This window comes from Hemitrygon akajei, unplaced genomic scaffold (genome assembly GCF_048418815.1).
Source record: "Hemitrygon akajei unplaced genomic scaffold, sHemAka1.3 Scf000033, whole genome shotgun sequence".
In the NCBI taxonomy this organism is placed as follows: domain Eukaryota; kingdom Metazoa; phylum Chordata; class Chondrichthyes; order Myliobatiformes; family Dasyatidae; genus Hemitrygon; species Hemitrygon akajei.
The window spans coordinates 18,391,967-18,410,593 of NW_027331919.1; the positions used below are offsets into that span (position 1 = coordinate 18,391,967).

The following is an 18,627-nucleotide window of genomic DNA, read 5'->3' on the forward strand; positions in this document are numbered from 1 at the left end:
ATCTATCCCTCTTGTAGACCTCTATCAAGATCCCTCTCTTTCTTCTACGCTCCAAAGAGAAAAGTCCCAGCTCTGCTAACCTTGCTTCATATGACTTCTCTACCAAACCAGGCAACATCCTGGTAAATCTCCTCTGCACCCTCTCGATAGCTGCCACATCCTTCCTATAATGAGGTGACCGGAATTGAACACGATACTCAGAGTGCGGTCTCACCAGAGATTTGTAGAGTTGCAACATGATCTCTCTACTCTTGAACTCAATCCCCTTGTTAATGAAGCCTAGCATCCCATAGGCCTTTTTAAATACCCTATCAACCTGTGCAGCTACCTAGAGGGATGTATTGATTTGAACCCCAAGATCCCTTTGTTCATTTACATTCTTAAGTAACTGATCATGAGTCCTGTACTCAGTCTTCTGGTTTGTCCTTCGAAAATGCATCACCTCACACTTGCCCGGATTGAATTCCAACTGCCATTTTTCTGCCCAACTCTGCAGCCTGTCTATATCCTCTTGTAACCTTTGACAACCTGCAGCTTCCTCTTGTAACCTTTGACAACCTGCAGCTTCATCCACAACTGCTCCAATTTTCGTGTCATCCGCAAACTTACTCACGCATCCTTCCGCCTCTGCATCCAGATCATTAATAAAAATCTCAAATAGCATGGGTTCATGGACAGATCCCTGCGGCACTCTACTAGTCACCGACCTCCAGGCAGAACACTTACCTTCCACCCTCTGCTTTCTTCCTTTAAGCCAGTTTTTATTTTATCCAAACAGCCAAGGCTCCACTTATCCCATGCCTTATGACTTTCTGGATGAGTTTCTCCTGAAGGGCCTTGCGATCTCTTCTCTTTCTTCCCACAACAACCTGATGTGCATCATAACCGGCCCTGGGGATTTATCAATCTGAATGTATTTAAGAAGATCCAGCACTTCTTCTTCCTTAATCTCCACATTGTCCAGCACACAGGCCCGCTGTACCTCCAATTCATCCTGAACAAGATCCTTTTCTCTTGTGAATACTGAAACAAAGTATTAATGTTGGACCTCCCCAACCTCCTCCACTTCCTGGCAAATGTTGCCCTCTTTATTCTTTTGCGGTCCCATCTTCGTTCTCGTCATCCTCCTATTCTTCACATACGCATAGAACGCCTTGGGGATCTCCTTAATCCTACATGCCAAGGCCTTTTCATGTCCCCTTCGTGCTCTCCTAAGTCCTTTCCTTAGCTCCTTCCTGGCTATATTTCTCATAAGTCCCTCTTACTTGCTTCTTGTTATATCTAGCTTATGCTTCCTTTTGCCTCTTGACGACTTGCCTCACATGTTTCGTCAGCCACGTTTCCCTTTTCCTACCATTTTTCCTTGCCTCAGTGGGGCAAACCTATCCTGAACCCAGCTCAAGTGGTCCCTAAACTTCTCCCACATTACTTCTGTGCTTTCCCCTTTGAACATCTGTTTCCAATTTTCTCTCGCTTGTTCCTGCCTCACCCCTTCAAAGTTTGCTTCTTAAGCTCCTTTTTTGCTACACTAAATTCCTCAATAAAAACATCTGATCCTCGCGTCCTGAACCTCATGCAGGCTGCCTTTTTCCACCTGAAATGATTTCCCACCTCACTTGTCACTCATGGTTCCTTCACCCTACCGTTCTTTATTTTCCTCACCGGGACAAATTTATTCCTAACATCCTGCAAGAGATCCCGAAATATCGACCACGTGTCCACAGTTCATTTCCCTGCAAAACGTCATCCCAATACACACGCAAGTTCTTGCCTTATAGCCTCATAGTTTTCCGTTCCCCATTAAAAAAAGACGATCCTCTCTGATTCAGTCCGTTTCCTTGATAATGCAGTGATCTCTGCCCCCCAGATGCTCACCCACTGAAATCTGTGACCTGACTTGGTTCGTTACCTTATATTAGAACCAGTATGACATTCCCCCGGTCGGCCTCTTAACATACTGTGACAAGAATCCGTCCTGAAAACACACTTAACAAACTCTGCCCATCTAAACAATTGGAACTAATTTAGTGCCAATCAATATTAGGGAAGTAAAAGTCACCTATGATAACAACCCTGTTGTTTTTGCACCTTTCCAAAATCTGCCTCCCAATCTGCTCCTCGGTCACTCTGCTGCTACCAAGGGGCCTATAGAATATTCCCAACAGAGGAACGGCTCCCTTCCTATTCCTGGCTTCCATCCATACTGATTCAAAAGAGGATCCGGCAACATTACCCAACTTTTCTGTAGCTGTCGTAGTATCCCTGACCAGTAATGTCGCCACTCCACCCTCCGCCCCCGCCCATCCCTGTTAAAGCACTGAAATTCAGGAATATTGAGAATCCAATCCGGCCCTGGTACCAGTCAAGTCTCTGTAATGGCCACTACATCATAATTCCATGTATGTATCCAAGCTCTCAATTCATCCCCTTTGTTCCTGATGTTTTTTGCATTGAAGTACACGCACTTTAGCCCTTCTACCTAACTACCTTTACAACCTTTATTCTGTTTCTCTTTCCTCAAATGCTAGATCTGGTTTTACTCCATGTACTGTACTTGCAGTTCTCGTATGACTTTTACCCTCCTCCACCTCGCTATCTGTTCTAACACTCTGGTTCCCCTCCCCTTGCAAATCTAGTTTAAAACTCACGGAGCAGCGCTGGCAAAACTTCCCGCAAGGAGTTTAGTCCCGCTACAGTTCAGTTGCAACCAGTCCCGTCGGAAGAGGTACCAGACCCAATTGTCCAGATACATGAAGCCCTCCCTCCTGCACCAACTCCTTAGCCACCTATTTAGCTGCATTATCACCTATTTCCCGCCTCACTAGCAAGCGGCACTGGTAGTAATCCTGAGATTCCAACCCTGGCGGTCCTCTGTTTCAACTTGCACCTAACACCCTGAACTCCTTTTGCAGGACCTCCTCCTTCTTCCTATCCACGTCACTGGTCCCTATATAGACAACAACATCTTGCTGCTCACCCTCCCTCTTGAGAATACTGAGAACTCGATCGAGATATGGCGGACCCTGTCACCAGGGAAGCAACAGACTATCCGAGATTCTCAATCTCTCCCACAGAACCTCTTATCTGCCCCCCCCCAACTATTGAATCCCCTACCACTACTGCTCTCCTCTTTTCCCTCCTTCCCTTCTGAGCTGAGGGTCCAGTCTCGGTGCCAGAGACGTGACCACTGCATCTTGTCCCTGGTAGGTCGTCCCCACTAACAGCATCCAAAACGGTGTATTTATTGTTGATGGGAACGGCCACAGGGGTGCTCTGCTCTTCCTGTCTCTTCCCCTTCCCTCTCATGACAGTCACCCATCTACCAGTCTCCTGACTCTTAGGGGTGACTATCTCCCTGAAGCTCTTGTCTATTTCTGCCTCTGTGTCACGAATGATCCGAAGTTGATCCAGCTCCAGCTCCAGTTCCCTAACCTGGTTTGTTAGAAGGTGCAGCTGGATGCACCTATTACAGGTGTAGTCATCAGGGACAAAAGCGCTCGCCCTGATTTCCCACATTCCGCAAACTGAGCACTCAGCTGCCCTAACTGCTGCCTCCAATACCTAATTCTAAACTAAATAGATTAATTAACGGACCATACCTGGCCTTACCTCACAGGGAGCAATCTCGTCCTCAGTCTCTGCTCACCGAAGCCTCTGGAGTGAAAGCCTTCCTACTCTGTCTCCCGCTCCGTTAATCTGTTCGTTTTCCTTAAACTCTCCTGCTGTCTCCGAGGCGGACCTTCAGGCGCTTGAACGCCCTGTTCAAACTGCCGAAGATATGACTATGCCCCTCTCTACCTGATAGCGTTTTTAGCTCACCCGCTGTCTGAGAATGAGAGAGATTGTCCCTCTAAGGATTCTCAACACACCACAGAGCAAAGTGTCAGAAACAGAGGGAAGCTGCCTCTACACGGTCCGATCACATATTCCCGAGTTTAACACAGTGTGAATCTCACTCCTTACCTCCCATCACACAGTTCCTGGCGAGTCACAGAGTGAAGCTGTCTCTGAACCGTCCTATCACACACACCTGAGTTCTCACACAAAGCAATGCTACCTCCACCTCCTCCCATGGCACAGTCACGGGGTGAGACTCCATCCACAATATCCAATTACAGAAACCGGTGTCAAATAGAATGAAAGTCCCTCTGCACTGTCCCATCACGCAATCTCGGAGTCAGACAGAGTGAAGCTCTATCCACACCGTCCCATCACACACTCCCGGCGTCAGACACAGAGTGAATCTCCCTCCACACCGTCCCATCACACACTCCCGGGGTCAGACACAGAGTAAATCTCCCTCCACACCGTCCCATCACACTCTCCTGGATTCAGTGACAGAGTGAAACTTCCTCCACGCAGCCCCATCACCCTATCACCGGGTCAAACACATAGTGAATCACCCTCTATTACCATCTGTTCACACACTTCCTCTCTCCATGCCTGCCCTGTGATGAGGAGCGGGTGAAAGTGGGGGATGATGCCTCACCTCTTCTGCTGATCAAAAATTCACAGATTTGAGCCTTGGTTTCGTTGATAGATCTGTACTTCGTTTCCATCTCAGTGAACTGGTGATGGAGATCGCTGTGCATTCGTTTAAGAGACTGACGAATCTGCGATACTGAGAGAGATGGTGAAGGATGTTTAGCGTTTACAGTGACACGTGAGTCAGCGTCACGCTACCGAACGGGTCACAGAGAGTGTTGTGTCAGTGCCACGGTGAAGGTTGTCACAGTGAAGGATGTGCTAAGGGCACAGTGAGAGGTGTCGGCGCCAGGTTGAGGGACGTGTCTGTGTCACGCTGAGGGTTTATCAATGTCCTGGTGATGTTTTTGTTGTTACCATGGGGTTCTGCGTCAGTATCGTACGGAGTATCTCAGAGTTCCTGTGAGGATCGTGTCGTTGTCACTGTGCTAGGAGTTCCTGTGCCCCGGAGGGAGGTATACCGGGACACAATGAAGTGCATCTCGATGTCATGGCGACAGAAATGTCAGTGTGAGGGACCTTGTGGTGTGACGGTGTTGGAGTATCTGTGTCATGGTGTGGGGTGTGTCTTTGTCACGGTGAGAGGCATGTCATCGCTACGGTAGGTGTGATGGTGTCACGCTGAGGTGTGCGCCGATGTCACGGAGTGTACTATGTGGGTTTCGCTGTGAATTTCTGTGTCGCTATTGCGGTAAGGGTTTGCTTGTGTCAGGGTGAGGTGTGGGTAATTCCCTCTGTGAGTGGTGCATCGGTGTTATGTTATACCGTCTCAGTAAGGGGTGTGACAGTGTAGTGTGAGTCTTTGTCACGGTGCGGAGCCGGACGGGCCACATTGAGGAGCGTGTACGTGTCACAGTGAGTGGTGTCTCCGTGTCACTGTGAGGTAAGTGTCGGTGTCATGCTGAGGTACGTGTTGTGACACGTTGAGCAGTGAGTCCGTGTCACTGTGAGGTTTTACACTCACGTTTCATTCCACACTGTTAGTTTACGGTCTGACTCCAACCAGAGTCCGTTTGACTCACCATGGATCGACAGCCCGACCACTATCGTGAAGAGGATGGACGTAACTAGGCAGAGTATGCAGATTCTACGGTCCGGTCTATTTCCGAAGTTCTCGTTCGGCTCCTGTTTATGCGGACCTGTGGAGAGACCATTCAGATGAACAGAAGTAGAAGTAAGGTTATGGTGAGAGGGGAGCGATGGGCGGGAAAATGTGAGAGAATGGGAGAAAGAAAACGAAAAGAGAAGGGAGAGAGCGAATGGCGGCGTGAGAAGAGGGAGCCATTTTGATTTTTTTTTCTCATTGGGGTAAGAGATGCGGGACTGCGCAGGCGTGTGACGTCGGGCAGTGAAGAGCGGAAGATTTAAAAGGAACACAGACTTGTACAGCAGGCACAAGAGTGAGCCGGGAGCAATGTGAAGGCTTAAGAGCTTGGGCTCGATTTAAGTTAAAGGACAGGACCTCCAGGAGAGCAATCTCAGGATTGCTACTAGTGCCACGTTCAGGTGGGTTTAGAAATAGTAAGATAGTGCTGATCAACACGTGGCTGCAGACATGGCTGAGGAGGCTTTCAGGAGTTGAGGGATCGGATTTTACAGTTACTGGAATGGTGCGGGAGGTCAGGGACTTGTTGCAGGGTAAGGTTTGCTCAGAGGCAGGTGAGGCTCGGGATTTAAACTAGCTATGAGGGGGGAGGGGAACCAGAGTGTAGGAACAGATGTATGGGAGAAGGAAGAAAAAGAAGACAGTAAAGTTCTTTGTACTGTTAGAGATAAACAGAGAGGACGAGTTTGGGAATTTCTTAAATGCATTTATTTTAATGCTGGGAGCATTGTAAGAAATGTGGATGAGCTTAGAGCATGGATTGATACATGGAAATACGATGTTGTAGCTATTAGTGAAACATGATTGCAGGACCGGGGTGATTGGCAACTAAATATTCTTGGATTTCGTTGCTTCAGGTGTGATAGAATCAGAGGGACAAGAGGGGGAGGTGTTTCTTTGCTTGTCATAGAAAATATTACAACGTTGCTCTGGCAGGATAGATTAGAGGGCTCGTCGTGCTTCTGGGTGGAATTAAGGAATGGGAATGGGAAAGGTGTAGTACATTTATAGGGGTGTATTATAGACAACCTAACGGGGAACGAGAATAGGAGGAACAAATGTGCAAGGAGGTGGCAGATATTTGTAGTAAACACAAGGCTGTGATTGTGGGAGATTTGAATTTTCCACACATAGACTATGAAGCCCATACAGTCAAAGGGATGGATAGTTCGGAGTCTGTATAATGTGTGCAGGATAGTTTTTGCAGCAATACTTGGGGAACAAACGAGAGAAGGGGCCGTGTTGGATCTTCTGTTAGGGAATGAAATAGGTCAGGTGACGGAGGTTTGTGTTGGGGAGCACTTCGGATCCAGTGATCACAATGCCATTACTTTCAATATAATTATGGAGCAGGATAGGACTGGACCCAGGGTTGAGATTTTTGATCGGAGAATGGCTAAATTTGAGGAGATGCGAAAGGATTTAGGAGGAGTGGATTGGGACAATTTGTTTTAGGGGAAGGATGTTATAGAGAAATGGCGGTCATTTAAATGTGATATTTTGAGGGTACAGAATTTTTATGTTCCTGTTAGGTTGAAAGGAAAGGTTAAAGGTTTTAGAGGGCTATGGTTTTCATGGGATATTGGAAACTTTGCTCGGATAAAGGAGAGATATCTATAATAAATATAGGTAGCATGGTGTAAATGTGGTGCTCGAGGAATATAAAGTATGTAAAAAATATCTAAAGAAATAAATTAGAAAAGCTAAAAGAAGCTATGAGGTTGCTTTGGCAAGTAAGGTGAAAGTAAATCCAAATGATTTCTACAGTTATATGAAAAGCAAAATGACAGTGACGGATAAAATTCGTCCCTTAGAGAATCATGTGTGGTGTCAAAAGAGAGGGGGGAAATTTTGAACGTTTTCTTTTCTTCGGTATTCACTAAAGAGAAGGATATTGATTTGTGTAAGGTAAGGGAAACTAGTAGGGTAGTTATGGAAACTATGATTATAAAAATACTAGCGCTTTTAAAAATTATAAAAGTCGATAAGTCTCCTGGTCCAGTTGGGATTTACCTAGGAACTTGAGTGAAGTTGGTGCAGAAATATCAGAGGCACTGACAAAATATTTCAAATTACATTAGAAACGGGGATTGTTCCGTAGGATTGGCGTATTGCTCATGTGGATCCATTGTTTAAAAAAAGTTATAAGATTAAACCGAGCAATTATCAGCCTGTATGTTTGACGTCAGTGGTGTATAAATTAATGGATAGTATTCTTAGAGATTGTATATATAATTATCAGGATAGACACGCTCTGATTAGGAACAGTCAAATGGATTTATGCGTGGAAGGTCATGTTTGACAAATCTTATTGAATTTTTTGTAGGGTTTACAAGGAAAGTTGACGAGTGTAAAGCAGTGGATGTTGTCTATATGGATTTCAGTAAGGCCTTTGACAAAGTACCACACGTAAGGTCAGTTAGGAAGGATCAGTCGGTATTGATATTGAAGAAGTAAAATGGATTCACATGGCTGGATGGGAGACGCCAGAGAGTAGTGGTGGATAACTGTTTGTCAGGTTGGAGGCCGGTGAGTAGTGGTGTGCCTCAGGGATCTGTACTGGGTCCATTTTTTTTTTGTCATATACATTAATTATCTGGATGTTGGGGTGTTAAGTTGGATTATTAAGTATGCAGATGATACTAAGATAGGTGGCGTTGTGGGGAATGAAGTAGGTTTTCAAATCTTGCAGAGAGATTCAGGCGAGTTAGAAGAATGGGTTGAAAGATGGCACATGGAGTTTAATGCTGTTAAGTGTGAGATGCTACATTTTGGTAGGACAAATCAAAATAGGATATACATGGTCAATATGAGAGCACTGAGGAATGCAGTAGAACAGAATGATCTAGGAATAATTGTGCATTGTTCCCTGAAGGTGTAATCCCATGTGTATAGGGTGGTGAAGAAAGCTTTTGGAATGCTGGCCTTTACAAATTAGAGCATTGAGTATAGGAGTTGGGATGTAATGTTAAAATTGTACAAGGAATTGATCAGGCCAAATATGGACTATTGTGTACAGTTCTGGTCACCGAATTATAGGAAAAATTTCAACAAAATACAGAGAGTATGGAGGACATTTACTAGAATGTTTCCTGGGTTTCAACAGCTGAGATACAGAGACAGGTTGAACATGTTAGCTCTTTGTTCTTTGGAGCAGAGAAGATTGAGGGGGGTCTTGATAGAGGTATTTAAAATTATGAGGGGGATACATAGAGTTGACGTGGATAGCCGTTTTTCATTAAGAGTAGTGGAGGTTCAAACAAGAGGACATGAGTTGAGAGTTAAGGTGCGAAAGTTTATGGGTAACACGAGGGTGGACCTCTTACACAGAGAGTGGTAGCTCTGTGTGGAACGAGATTCCAGGAGTAGTGGTGGAGGCAGGTTCGTTATTGTCATTTAAATAAAAAAAATTGGATAGGTATGCGGACAGGAAAGGAATGGGCGGTTATGGACTGAGATCAGTGCGAACTGTTGTATTTCAGAAAGACAAGCTAGGGTGGGGCATTCACAGTGAACAGGAGGAACAATGGTAAGTGTTATAGAATAGATGCACTCACGGCTACGGATAAACGGTTCCCAGAAATTGAGGTCAAGGTTGGATATGGCGGTGAAGATTGCATCTTCATCAATCAGGGCTCTGAATACAGGAGTCGAGAGATGACTTTGCAGTTGTACAAGATGTAGGGTAGGTCACCCTTGGAGAACAGTGTTTGTCCACCTGCGCTAGGAGAAATGCCACTGAGCAGCAAAGATTGCAGAAGGAGCTTTACGGGAATATTGCCGAGACTCGAGGGACCGAGTTATAGAGATAATTCGGGGAGGTTAGGATTTTATACCTTGGAGTTCATGGGTGACGTACAGAGGTTTATAAAACCACGTGGGGCACAAACAATGTGAATGCGCAGAGTCATTTTCCATAGACTTGGAGAATCGAGGATTAGAGCGCACAGTTTGTCTATATCAATGGATTCCAACAACTTTCCAAACTCTGCTGTCAGGCTAACAGTTCTATAGTTTCCTTTCTGCTGCGTACACCCTACCTAAATAGCGGAGTAACATTTGCAATTTTCCAGTCATCCGGTACAATGCCAGAATCTATCGATTCCTGGAAGATCATTGCCTCCGCAATCACTCCAGCTACTTTCTTCTGAACCCGAGGCTGCATTCCGTCGGTCCAGTAGATTTACCCACCCTCAGACCATTAAGCTTCCTGAGCATCTTCTCAGTCGTAACTTTCATTGCAGAGACTTCATTTCCCTGACACTCTTGAATGTCTGGTATACTGCAGACCTTCCACTGTGAAATCCAGTGCAAAGGATACATTCAGTTCCTGTGTCTTCTCTGGGTCTCTCATTACAATATCCCCAGCAACGTTTTCTGTTTGTCAAATATCTACCCTTGACTCTCTTTTACCCTTCATATACATTAAAAAAAAACATTTAGTAGACGATAGACAATAGGTGCAGGAGAAGGCCATTCGGCCCTTCGAGCTAGCAGCGCCCATTTACTGCGATCATGGCTGATCATCCACAATCAGTATCCCGTTCTTGCATTTTCCCCGTATCCCTTGACTCCGCTATCTTTAAGAGCTCTATCTAACTGTTTCCTGAAAGCATCCCGAGAACTGATCTGCACTGCCCCCTGAGGCAGAGCATTCCACAGTTCCACAATTCGCTGGGTGAAAAAAAAATCCTCTAAATGGCCTACCCCTTATTCTTCAACGGTGGCTTCTAGTTCTCTACTCCCCCAACTTCGGGAACATATTTACTGCCTTTAGCGTGTACAATCCCTTCACACCTTTATATGGTTCAATCAGATGCCTTCTCATCTTTCCAAATCCTGGTGTATACAAGTCCAGTCGCTCCAATCTTTCAATGTATGACAGTGTCGCCAACCCGGGAATTAACCTCGTGAACCTACACTGCACTACCTCAATACCAAGAATGACCAACCTCAAAATTGGAGACCAAAACTGCACACAGTACTCCGAGTGGTGTCACCTGGGCCCTGTTCAACGGCAGAACGACCTCTTTGCTCATATACTCAACTCTGCTTGTTATGAAGGACAACATGCCATTAGCTTTCTACAACATGCCATTATTTTAGTATCTTCTTTGATATTCGCTGCCAGCTTCCTTTCATAATTCATCTTTTCCTTCCTAGTGACCTTCTTAGTTTCCTCCTGCAAGTTTCTAAAAGTTTCCCAATCCTCATATAATACGCGTGATGCAGCGTAATACAGGCAGGAATGCTATGTACCTGCATACGTCCCTGTCAGTAAGCATGGCCACGAACAATGGAACTGGACCCCGGCATCACTATGATAATCAACACTGTATTGGTTCTTGTCGTTAATAGTGCGCCATCTCTTACCATTTGACTTACCGAAGTTCAACTTCTGAGTTTGTCCGGGTTAAGCTCATCCTGCCATTTCTCCAACCCATATCAGAAACTGATCCACATCCTACTGAAATCTTTGCAGATCTTCTACACGGTCCACAACACCATTTAACTTCATGTATCATGTGTAGAACTACGAAGCCCCCATCTACGTTTTCAACCATATCACTTATTTTCATCAGAAACAAGACAAGTCCCAGTAACTTCCAGAGATACAGATCACTTCGCTGGAATATAAGGCGGTGCATCAGTCACAGAATGCAGAATAAAGTGTCACAGTTACAGAGAAAGTGCATGCAGGCAGACAGTAAGGTGGAAGAGCCACGAGGTGACGATTGTGAGGTTCAGCGTCCCTAATTTCCTAATATGGGACTGTTCGATAGCCTGATAACAGTTGGATAGAAACCCTCCTTGAGCCTAGTTACATCTATAGAAGACCGTGGTCAGATCCCACTTGGAGCACTGTGTTCAGTTGTGCTCACCGCACTACATGAAGGATGTGGACACTGTAGCGAGAGTACAGAGGAGATTTACAAGGTAGTTGCCTGGATTGGATAGCGTACATTATGAGAATAGGTTGAGTGATCGGTCGGCACAACATTGTGGGCCGAAGCGCCTGTAATGTGCTATAAATTTCTATGTTCTATGTTCTAGTGAGACATGCTTTCGTATCTTCTTTCCCATGGGCTGGGTGCAGAAGACAGCGTGACCGGGTAGTGGGGTTGGTTCTTTGATGATGATGACAGCAGGAGGTGCGGACAGAGTTCCTGGAGGGGAGGCAGGTTGCCGCGATGTGCTCAGCTGTGTCCACAGTGTTCTGCAGTTTCAATATGAGGATTGAGGAACCAGGACGGTTCATGAGAGCAGGGTGGTAGACCTGATGTGTAGGGAACTCAATAAGGCGTTTATTGTTTCCAGTTGTAAGCTAATCTGTAGAATGGTGTGGGGACCAGGGAGAGTTTACTGACTGATTTCTGCAGATTGGTAGGCATAATGTACGCTGAATTTGACAAGTCCCTTCACAAGGTCGCAGATAGTTGATCGCTCTGGAAGATGGAAGAGAGGGAGGTAGGGAGAGACGTAGGAGGAACGGAGCAGTGACAGAGGGAGGGAGAAGGGAATAGAGGGATGGTGGAAGATAGAAGAGGCAGGGAGATTCTGAATGTTGTGAGACCCGGGGTGAGTTGTCGGGCTGATTTTACCGGAGATGACATGTCAAGCACCGGTAGCGTATGTATCGTATTTAACACGATATGAACAAGTGCTTAGATGGTTGCCTGCTCTGGATGATGATGTGGAACCCAGGAGATATTTCTGACTTATTTGATTGCGGAGGACCGACCAAATCGGGATGGTAGATGTAATGTACCCAGATTTTAACAATGTCCCAGATGGTATACCGCGCTGGAAGATGGGCGCGGTGCAGGCACGATTGACCGACTGATACACAATTGGGGCGGTGTGAGGAGGGAAGGTTTAAGGTTGCAGTTCCTTTCTCAGACTGGGAATCCGTCACTAGCAGAAGCAAATGCAGTTTAAGTCGGATCAGTGCGAGTTATGGTATTTCAGTCAGACAGCCCAGGGTCGGACTTTCACAGAGTTCCGGAGGAACACTGATGAGTGTTGGAGAACAGAAGTACCCGCGGTCCAGGAACACGGTTCCCAGAAAGTGAAGTCACAGGTAGACAGGGCGGTGAAGAATGGGTCTGAACGCAGACCTTCATCAGAGTGTCACCGAGTACAGGAGTCAGGTGACCATGTTGCAGTTGTACATGACGTCGATACACGTGGAGTACGGTGTTCAGTGTTGGCCGTCCTGTTCCCGGACAGATGTCATCAAACTGGAAATGAGTGCACGGGGAGATTCACGACGACGTTGCCGGGACTCCAGGGTCTGAGTTCGGGAAAGAGGTTGTGATTGCGACTTTATTCCTTGTAGCGCAGGGATGACCTTTCAGGGGTATATAAAGCCATGAGGAGCACAGACAGAGTGAATGGGTGCAATTATATCCCCTAGATCTGGACAATCGGGAGCCAGAGCGCACTGGTATGAGGAGAGAGGGGAAAAAAGATTCAACTGGTGAGCCGATTGACAACCGTTTGTTACCCAGATGGTGGTCAGTCTGCGGATGGAGCTGCCAGAGAATTGGTGGAGACGAATACATTATACTCTAGGGCCTTTCGGAGTATGACATGTGAGCCCTCCAGAATGACGTCGTTGTTGCATCACTGACCTGTTTGTATATTGATGAGGGGTTCGACTTTCCGAATGTTCAGCTTTGTGTTGGTGGAGGTCTGATGGTCTGCGAGAGAAAGATAGACAAGGAAGAGTGAGAGCGCAGCAGAGATTCGGGGACAGTGAGGTGCACAGTGGAGTAACAGACCTGTTTCTGTATTGATGAGGCGTTCGCTTTCCGAATGTTCATCTCGGTGTAGAAGGAGTAGAGAGAGGCTCGGAGATAGTTAGCGAGCGGGCTGAATGTGTAAGCGAGATGGAGGCAGGAAAGAAGGGAGGGAGGAAGAGAAAAAGAGAGAGTGGGAGAGAAGGAATAGAGGGAATAGCGTGAGAGACATGGCGGGGGAGAGTGGGCAGGGTGGGAGTCTGTGGTTTAGTAGGGAGAGAGAGGAGGGGGCGTTAGAGGGGAGCGAGAGAAAGAGAACAACATGGGGAGAAGGGAGACAGAGAAATGAGAGAGGGTGATGGTGGACAAGGGTCAGAGTGAGGACAAGAGAGCGGAGAAGAGAGGGCAAGAAGAATGAGCGTGAGAGGGAAAGGGAGAGAAAATGTGGGAAGAGATAAGTATTGTACAGAGTAAGAGAAGGGAGAGAAGAACGAAGGGGCGAGAGGGGATAAAAAATAGATTTTAGTGGGCTCCCTCCGCACCGTCCCATCACACACTCCCGGGGTCAGACACAGAGTGAAGCTCCCTCCGCACCGTCCCATCACACTCTCCCGGGGTCAGACACAGAGTGAATCTCCCTCCACACCGTCGCATCACACACTCCCGGGGTCAGCCACAGAGTGAATCTCCCTCCCTCCGTCTCTCTGCCCCACTCACCTCGGGAAGAAGAGCGTGTTTTTGTGAACTTCACATTCATGTAAGTCTCGCTGTCGTCCATCCCGTCGAGGATCCTCTGCGTCTCTGAGCTCAGGAAGGAGAATTAACCGTTGTCAAAGGAAGCCTGTTTTGACAGGGGAGTCAGACCGACGCCAACAAACACGAGATGAGCAGCTGATAAAGAGGAACCGAGAGCAGGCGGTGGGGGAGGTGCCGTGGAGAGGGATTGAGAGTGTTCGAGAGTGTGGCCCACGGAGATAAGAGTGGCGCAGAGAAGAGTAGTGAGAGTGGGTTGAAAGAGGGGGAGGGAGAGGGGGGAGTGATCGGGTGTTGGCGGAGAGAGAAGTGGGTATTGTGGAGTGAGTGGGTGGAGGGGGAGAGGGAAGTGATGGGAGTAAGGCGGAAGTGAAGGGAAGATAAGAGCGATGGAGATGAGAAAACGGAGGAAGAGGATGATGGGTAGAGAAATAGAGGGAGAGGGGTTTGGGAGAGAGAGGGAGAAATGTGGGGATGTGTAAACGGGAGGAAGAGAGGCAGGAATGGAATGAGAGGAGCGGAGAGGAGGATAGGAAGGAGAGAGTGTTTGGTAGAGAGAAGAAAGAGGAGTACAGGAAAGGGAGGGATGAGGGAGAAGGAATGTAGACGATAATGGAGAGAGCAGTCGAATGGGGAGAGAGACGAAACGATTAGACGGTGGGAGGTAGAGAAGGAGGGCGGGTGGAAGGAAAGTCGATGTGATTTGTTTCACTCATACAGAGCCTCTATTCTTCAGGAGATTTACATCTCCCGGTTGGTTCATGGTTTGCGCAAAGGGCACTCCCACTGCTCCTGCTCATCGTCGGTACTTCAGACGCTCTGTCTGCGAGAAACCACAGCCCCAGGACAAACACCCATGCCCCACCGAGGTGAGTGAGCTCCCCCTCCTTCCGAGTAACGTGAACAGCTCCCCTGGAAACTCGTGTCCCCCACGGGGTGTACTCGTCTTTCTCTTCCAGTGGGGCACTCTATCTTCCATTCTTTATTCCATGACACTTCGCTCTCACACACCTTTGTCTCCACCATACCTCTCTTCCTTCTCTCCCACCTTCCCCCACTCTCAACCCACTTCCCCATTTGTCTGCGGCTTTCTCTTTCTCCTCTCCACCAGCCGTGTCACCCCCAAACTGGAGATACCCCCCCAGCCTATCCACTTTTTGCACCCCGATCACAGTTCCCTGCATAATCCCTCTCCATTCCGCTTTTTCGGGGGTGGGGGGTGGTGTTTGTGAATTTGGTAAAGTTCAGCCCGGGACTTACAGCCGTCTGCCGGAATCACTCTCCCTTCTTCCCAATTCCCGCCCTCACCCTCCGTCGCCCAATATCCATCCCTCCCTTCCTAAATCCTCCACCCAATCCTCCCCTTCTCTTGTACCACATCGTTCCTCTTTTCCTTTTGCCCTCTCTCCTACTTACGTCTGCCACACTCACTCCCTCTCTCCCCTGTCCCAACATCGCCCGTATCTGCACTTTCTTCCCTCCTTGCCTCTCCTCCCTCCCCACCACCTCTCAACCTCTCCATTTCCCTCATCTCAACACCCCGTCCAACACCTACCTTCCCTTCCCCACACCTGTCCGCCCTCCCTTCACCGCTTCTCTCCCCTTTCCTCATGCACCTCCGTCATTCTTACTTCTCCCCTCCCGCTCGCTTCCTCCCTTCCTCCATTCCCCTCCATCACTTTCCCTCTACACGGCTCTCCTCAGTTCCCGATGTCGTGCTGGGTACAGCACTGCGGAGCGCTGTGTTGAGGGAGCCCCACCCGTCCTGTCCACTCGGGCATCGCACCACGCTGGTGGGCAGTCACCTCCCTCCGGGGTGGGAGGACGAGTGGAATTGCGAAGGCCAGGCAGCTTTTCCGGACTTCCCCAGGAGCCGGGATTCCAAGGACGAGTTTCCTCCACCTTTCGCGTTCCAATTCTTTTTCACCCCCCACCTTTCGCACCCCCTTCACCTCCCGATTTCCCTCTGCGGGAGCCGCCGCCTTTCACACAGGACAGTTAAGGTGAGGGAGAGAGCGCCGGAGAGGTCGCGGAGGGTCAGAGTGGAGAATGATATTAGAGGGGGACGAGTGGGGAAGAGGAGAAGGACGAGGAGAGGGTACTCCCATGACCGTACGGTATGGGGTAATCCCTCCGGCGCACCGAGGAACAGGAGAGGAATTACGGAACGGGAGTTGCGGGAATGATTTACGGAGGTGGCCGGAGGTGACGGACGTCCTGACCTCACTCCTCAGACCCACTGGCTCACCTTCACTTATTTTCACCTCTCCTGCTATTTTGTTTTTTTAGCCAGAGGGTGCGGAATCTGTGGAATTTGTTGCCACGGGCGGCAGTGGAGGCTGTCATTGGGTGTATTTAAGGCAGAGATTGATAGGTATCTGAATAGTCAATGCATCCAAGGTTATGGTGAGAAGGCGGGGGAGTGGGACTAAAGGGGAGATTGGATCAGCTCATGATGAAATGGCAGAGCAGACTCGATGGGCCGAATGGCCGACTTAGGCTCCTTTGGCTTTTAGTCTTATGGTCTTACGGTCTTCTCTCTCCTCCACCTCCAAAATCTCTATTGTCCCCTCCTTGCCCCTTCCCCGCCTCAGTCCCGTTGATGTCCTCCTTCCTCATCTGTCTCCCTCCCTCTGTCGCCTTCACCTTCTCGCCCCCACCACTGCCCTCCATTCTTCCCACATCCTACTCCCCTGCTTCTCCCCTTCCCCAACCTTTCCTCCTCTCTCTCACCTCCCAGTATCCCTACCGCACATCTTCGTTTCCCTCTCAATGTACGCTTTTCCACCTCACTAAAAGTTTCTTCCCCCCTCCTCTCATCTCCCTTTCTATCGCCTCCTTTCTCTCTCTCCGAACAACCTTAGTCTTCACTCTCCCATCTCTTTTTCCCCGCTATCCCCCTGTACATCTCTGCCCATTTGCCCTTTCGCACTCCCTCTCTACCCTCCATGATGCCTCTAATATGGTTCAGGTTCGCTCCTTTCCCCAGCTCCCTCGCTCTACCCATCACTCCTATGTTTTTCTAACTCACTGTCCTCCTCAGTCAAAGAACAATATAGCACAGTGCATGACATTCGGCCCAAAATGTTGTGCCGATCTTCAAACTCTGCCTCCCATATAACACTCCACCATAATTTCCTCCATACACCTGTCTAGTAGTCTCATAAATTTCACTAGTGTATCTGTCTCCACCACTTACTCAGGCAGTGCATTACACGCACCAACCACCCTCTGGGTAAAACAAACCTTCCTCTAATATCCCACTCTAACTTTCCACCCCTTACCTTAAAGCCAGGTCCTCTTGTATTGAGCAGTGGTACCCTGGGGAAGAGGCGCCGCTGTGCACACTGTCTATTCCTCTTAATATCTTGTACACCTCTATCATGTCTACTCTCATCCTCCTTCTTCCCTGAGAGTAATGTCCTAGCTCCCTTAATCCGTTAAATTTTATTTTGCTCGTTTAGAGTAGAGACAATGCAAGGCAGGATGCTGGAATGCTCCTCTTGCAGGAAGTGAGAAGTCAGCGAGACCTCTGGCGTCCCTGACAGCGACACCTGCAAGAGGTGCATCCAGCTGCAGCTCCTGTCAAACCATGTTTGTGAACTGGAGCAGGAGCTGGATGACCTCTGGATCATTCCGGAGAATGAGAAGTTTATAGATAGTAACTACTGGGAGGTAGCTTTGCCAAAGGAGCAGCGCACAGGCAATTGGGTTACCGTCAGGCCAGGGAAGTGGAAAGGGCAGGCAAAGCAGGGCTCACCTGTCGCCATTGTCCTCAACAGCACGTATACCGATTTGCATAGTGACTTACCTGGTACAAGTTTCGGCAGAATGATCTCTGGCACTGAGTCTGGTTCTGCAGTGAAGAAAAGGAGAGCGGTAGTGATAAGGGACTCGATAGTTAGAGGTACAGACAGGAGGCTCTGTAATCGTGACAGAGACTCCCAGATGGTTTGTTTCCTCCCGGGTGCCAGGGTCAGGGATGTCCCTGATCGTGTGCACAGCATTCTGAACTGGGAGGGTGAACGGCCAGAGGGTGAACCAACAGTAGGAAGAAGGAGTGAGGAGGTCCTGAAGAGTGAGTATAGAGAGCATGGTAGGAAGTTAAAAAGCAGGACTTCAAAGGTTGTAATCTCAGGATTGCTACCTGTGCCATGTGCCAGTGCGGGTAAGAACAGGATGCTCTGAAGGATGAACGCGTGTCTGAGGAACTGGAATTTGGGGCAGAGTTTCAGATTTCCGGTTCACTGGGAATGTGGGACCTGTACAAAAGTTAAGGCGTACACCTGAACCACAGGAGGACCAATACCACTGAAGGGAGGTTTGTTAGTGATTTTGGTGGGCGTTTAATCTATATTCACAGGGGGATTGGAACCAGAGTGCCTGAGTAGATAGTGGAGCGGGAGTGAAAATAAATGGTGTTAAAGGTTCATGCAACGTCACAAATAGAAGAGTTGTGTGTTTTGGTAATAAACTTCTGAGGAGTGTCTATTTCAATGCGACGAGTATTGTGGGGAAGGCAGACGAGCTGAGGGCGTGGAT

General features: G+C 48.1%; 1 protein-coding gene across 1 annotated transcript in view; it reads right to left on the reverse strand.

The window, feature by feature from the left end:
- Positions 1 to 17,936, reverse strand: part of LOC140719904 (C-type lectin domain family 4 member A-like) — a 29,593-nt gene extending 11,657 nt beyond the window's left edge. The window contains exons 1-5 of the mRNA XM_073034829.1: positions 17,897 to 17,936; positions 14,050 to 14,133; positions 13,225 to 13,293; positions 5,508 to 5,624; positions 4,490 to 4,621 (exon numbers count right to left, since the gene is read on the reverse strand). Coding sequence (XP_072890930.1) covers positions 4,490 to 4,621; positions 5,508 to 5,624; positions 13,225 to 13,293; positions 14,050 to 14,110 — 379 coding nt within the window. The 5' untranslated portion in view covers positions 14,111 to 14,133; positions 17,897 to 17,936. The remainder of the gene's footprint in view (positions 1 to 4,489; positions 4,622 to 5,507; positions 5,625 to 13,224; positions 13,294 to 14,049; positions 14,134 to 17,896) is intronic.
- Between the last annotated feature and the right edge of the window lie 691 nt (positions 17,937 to 18,627).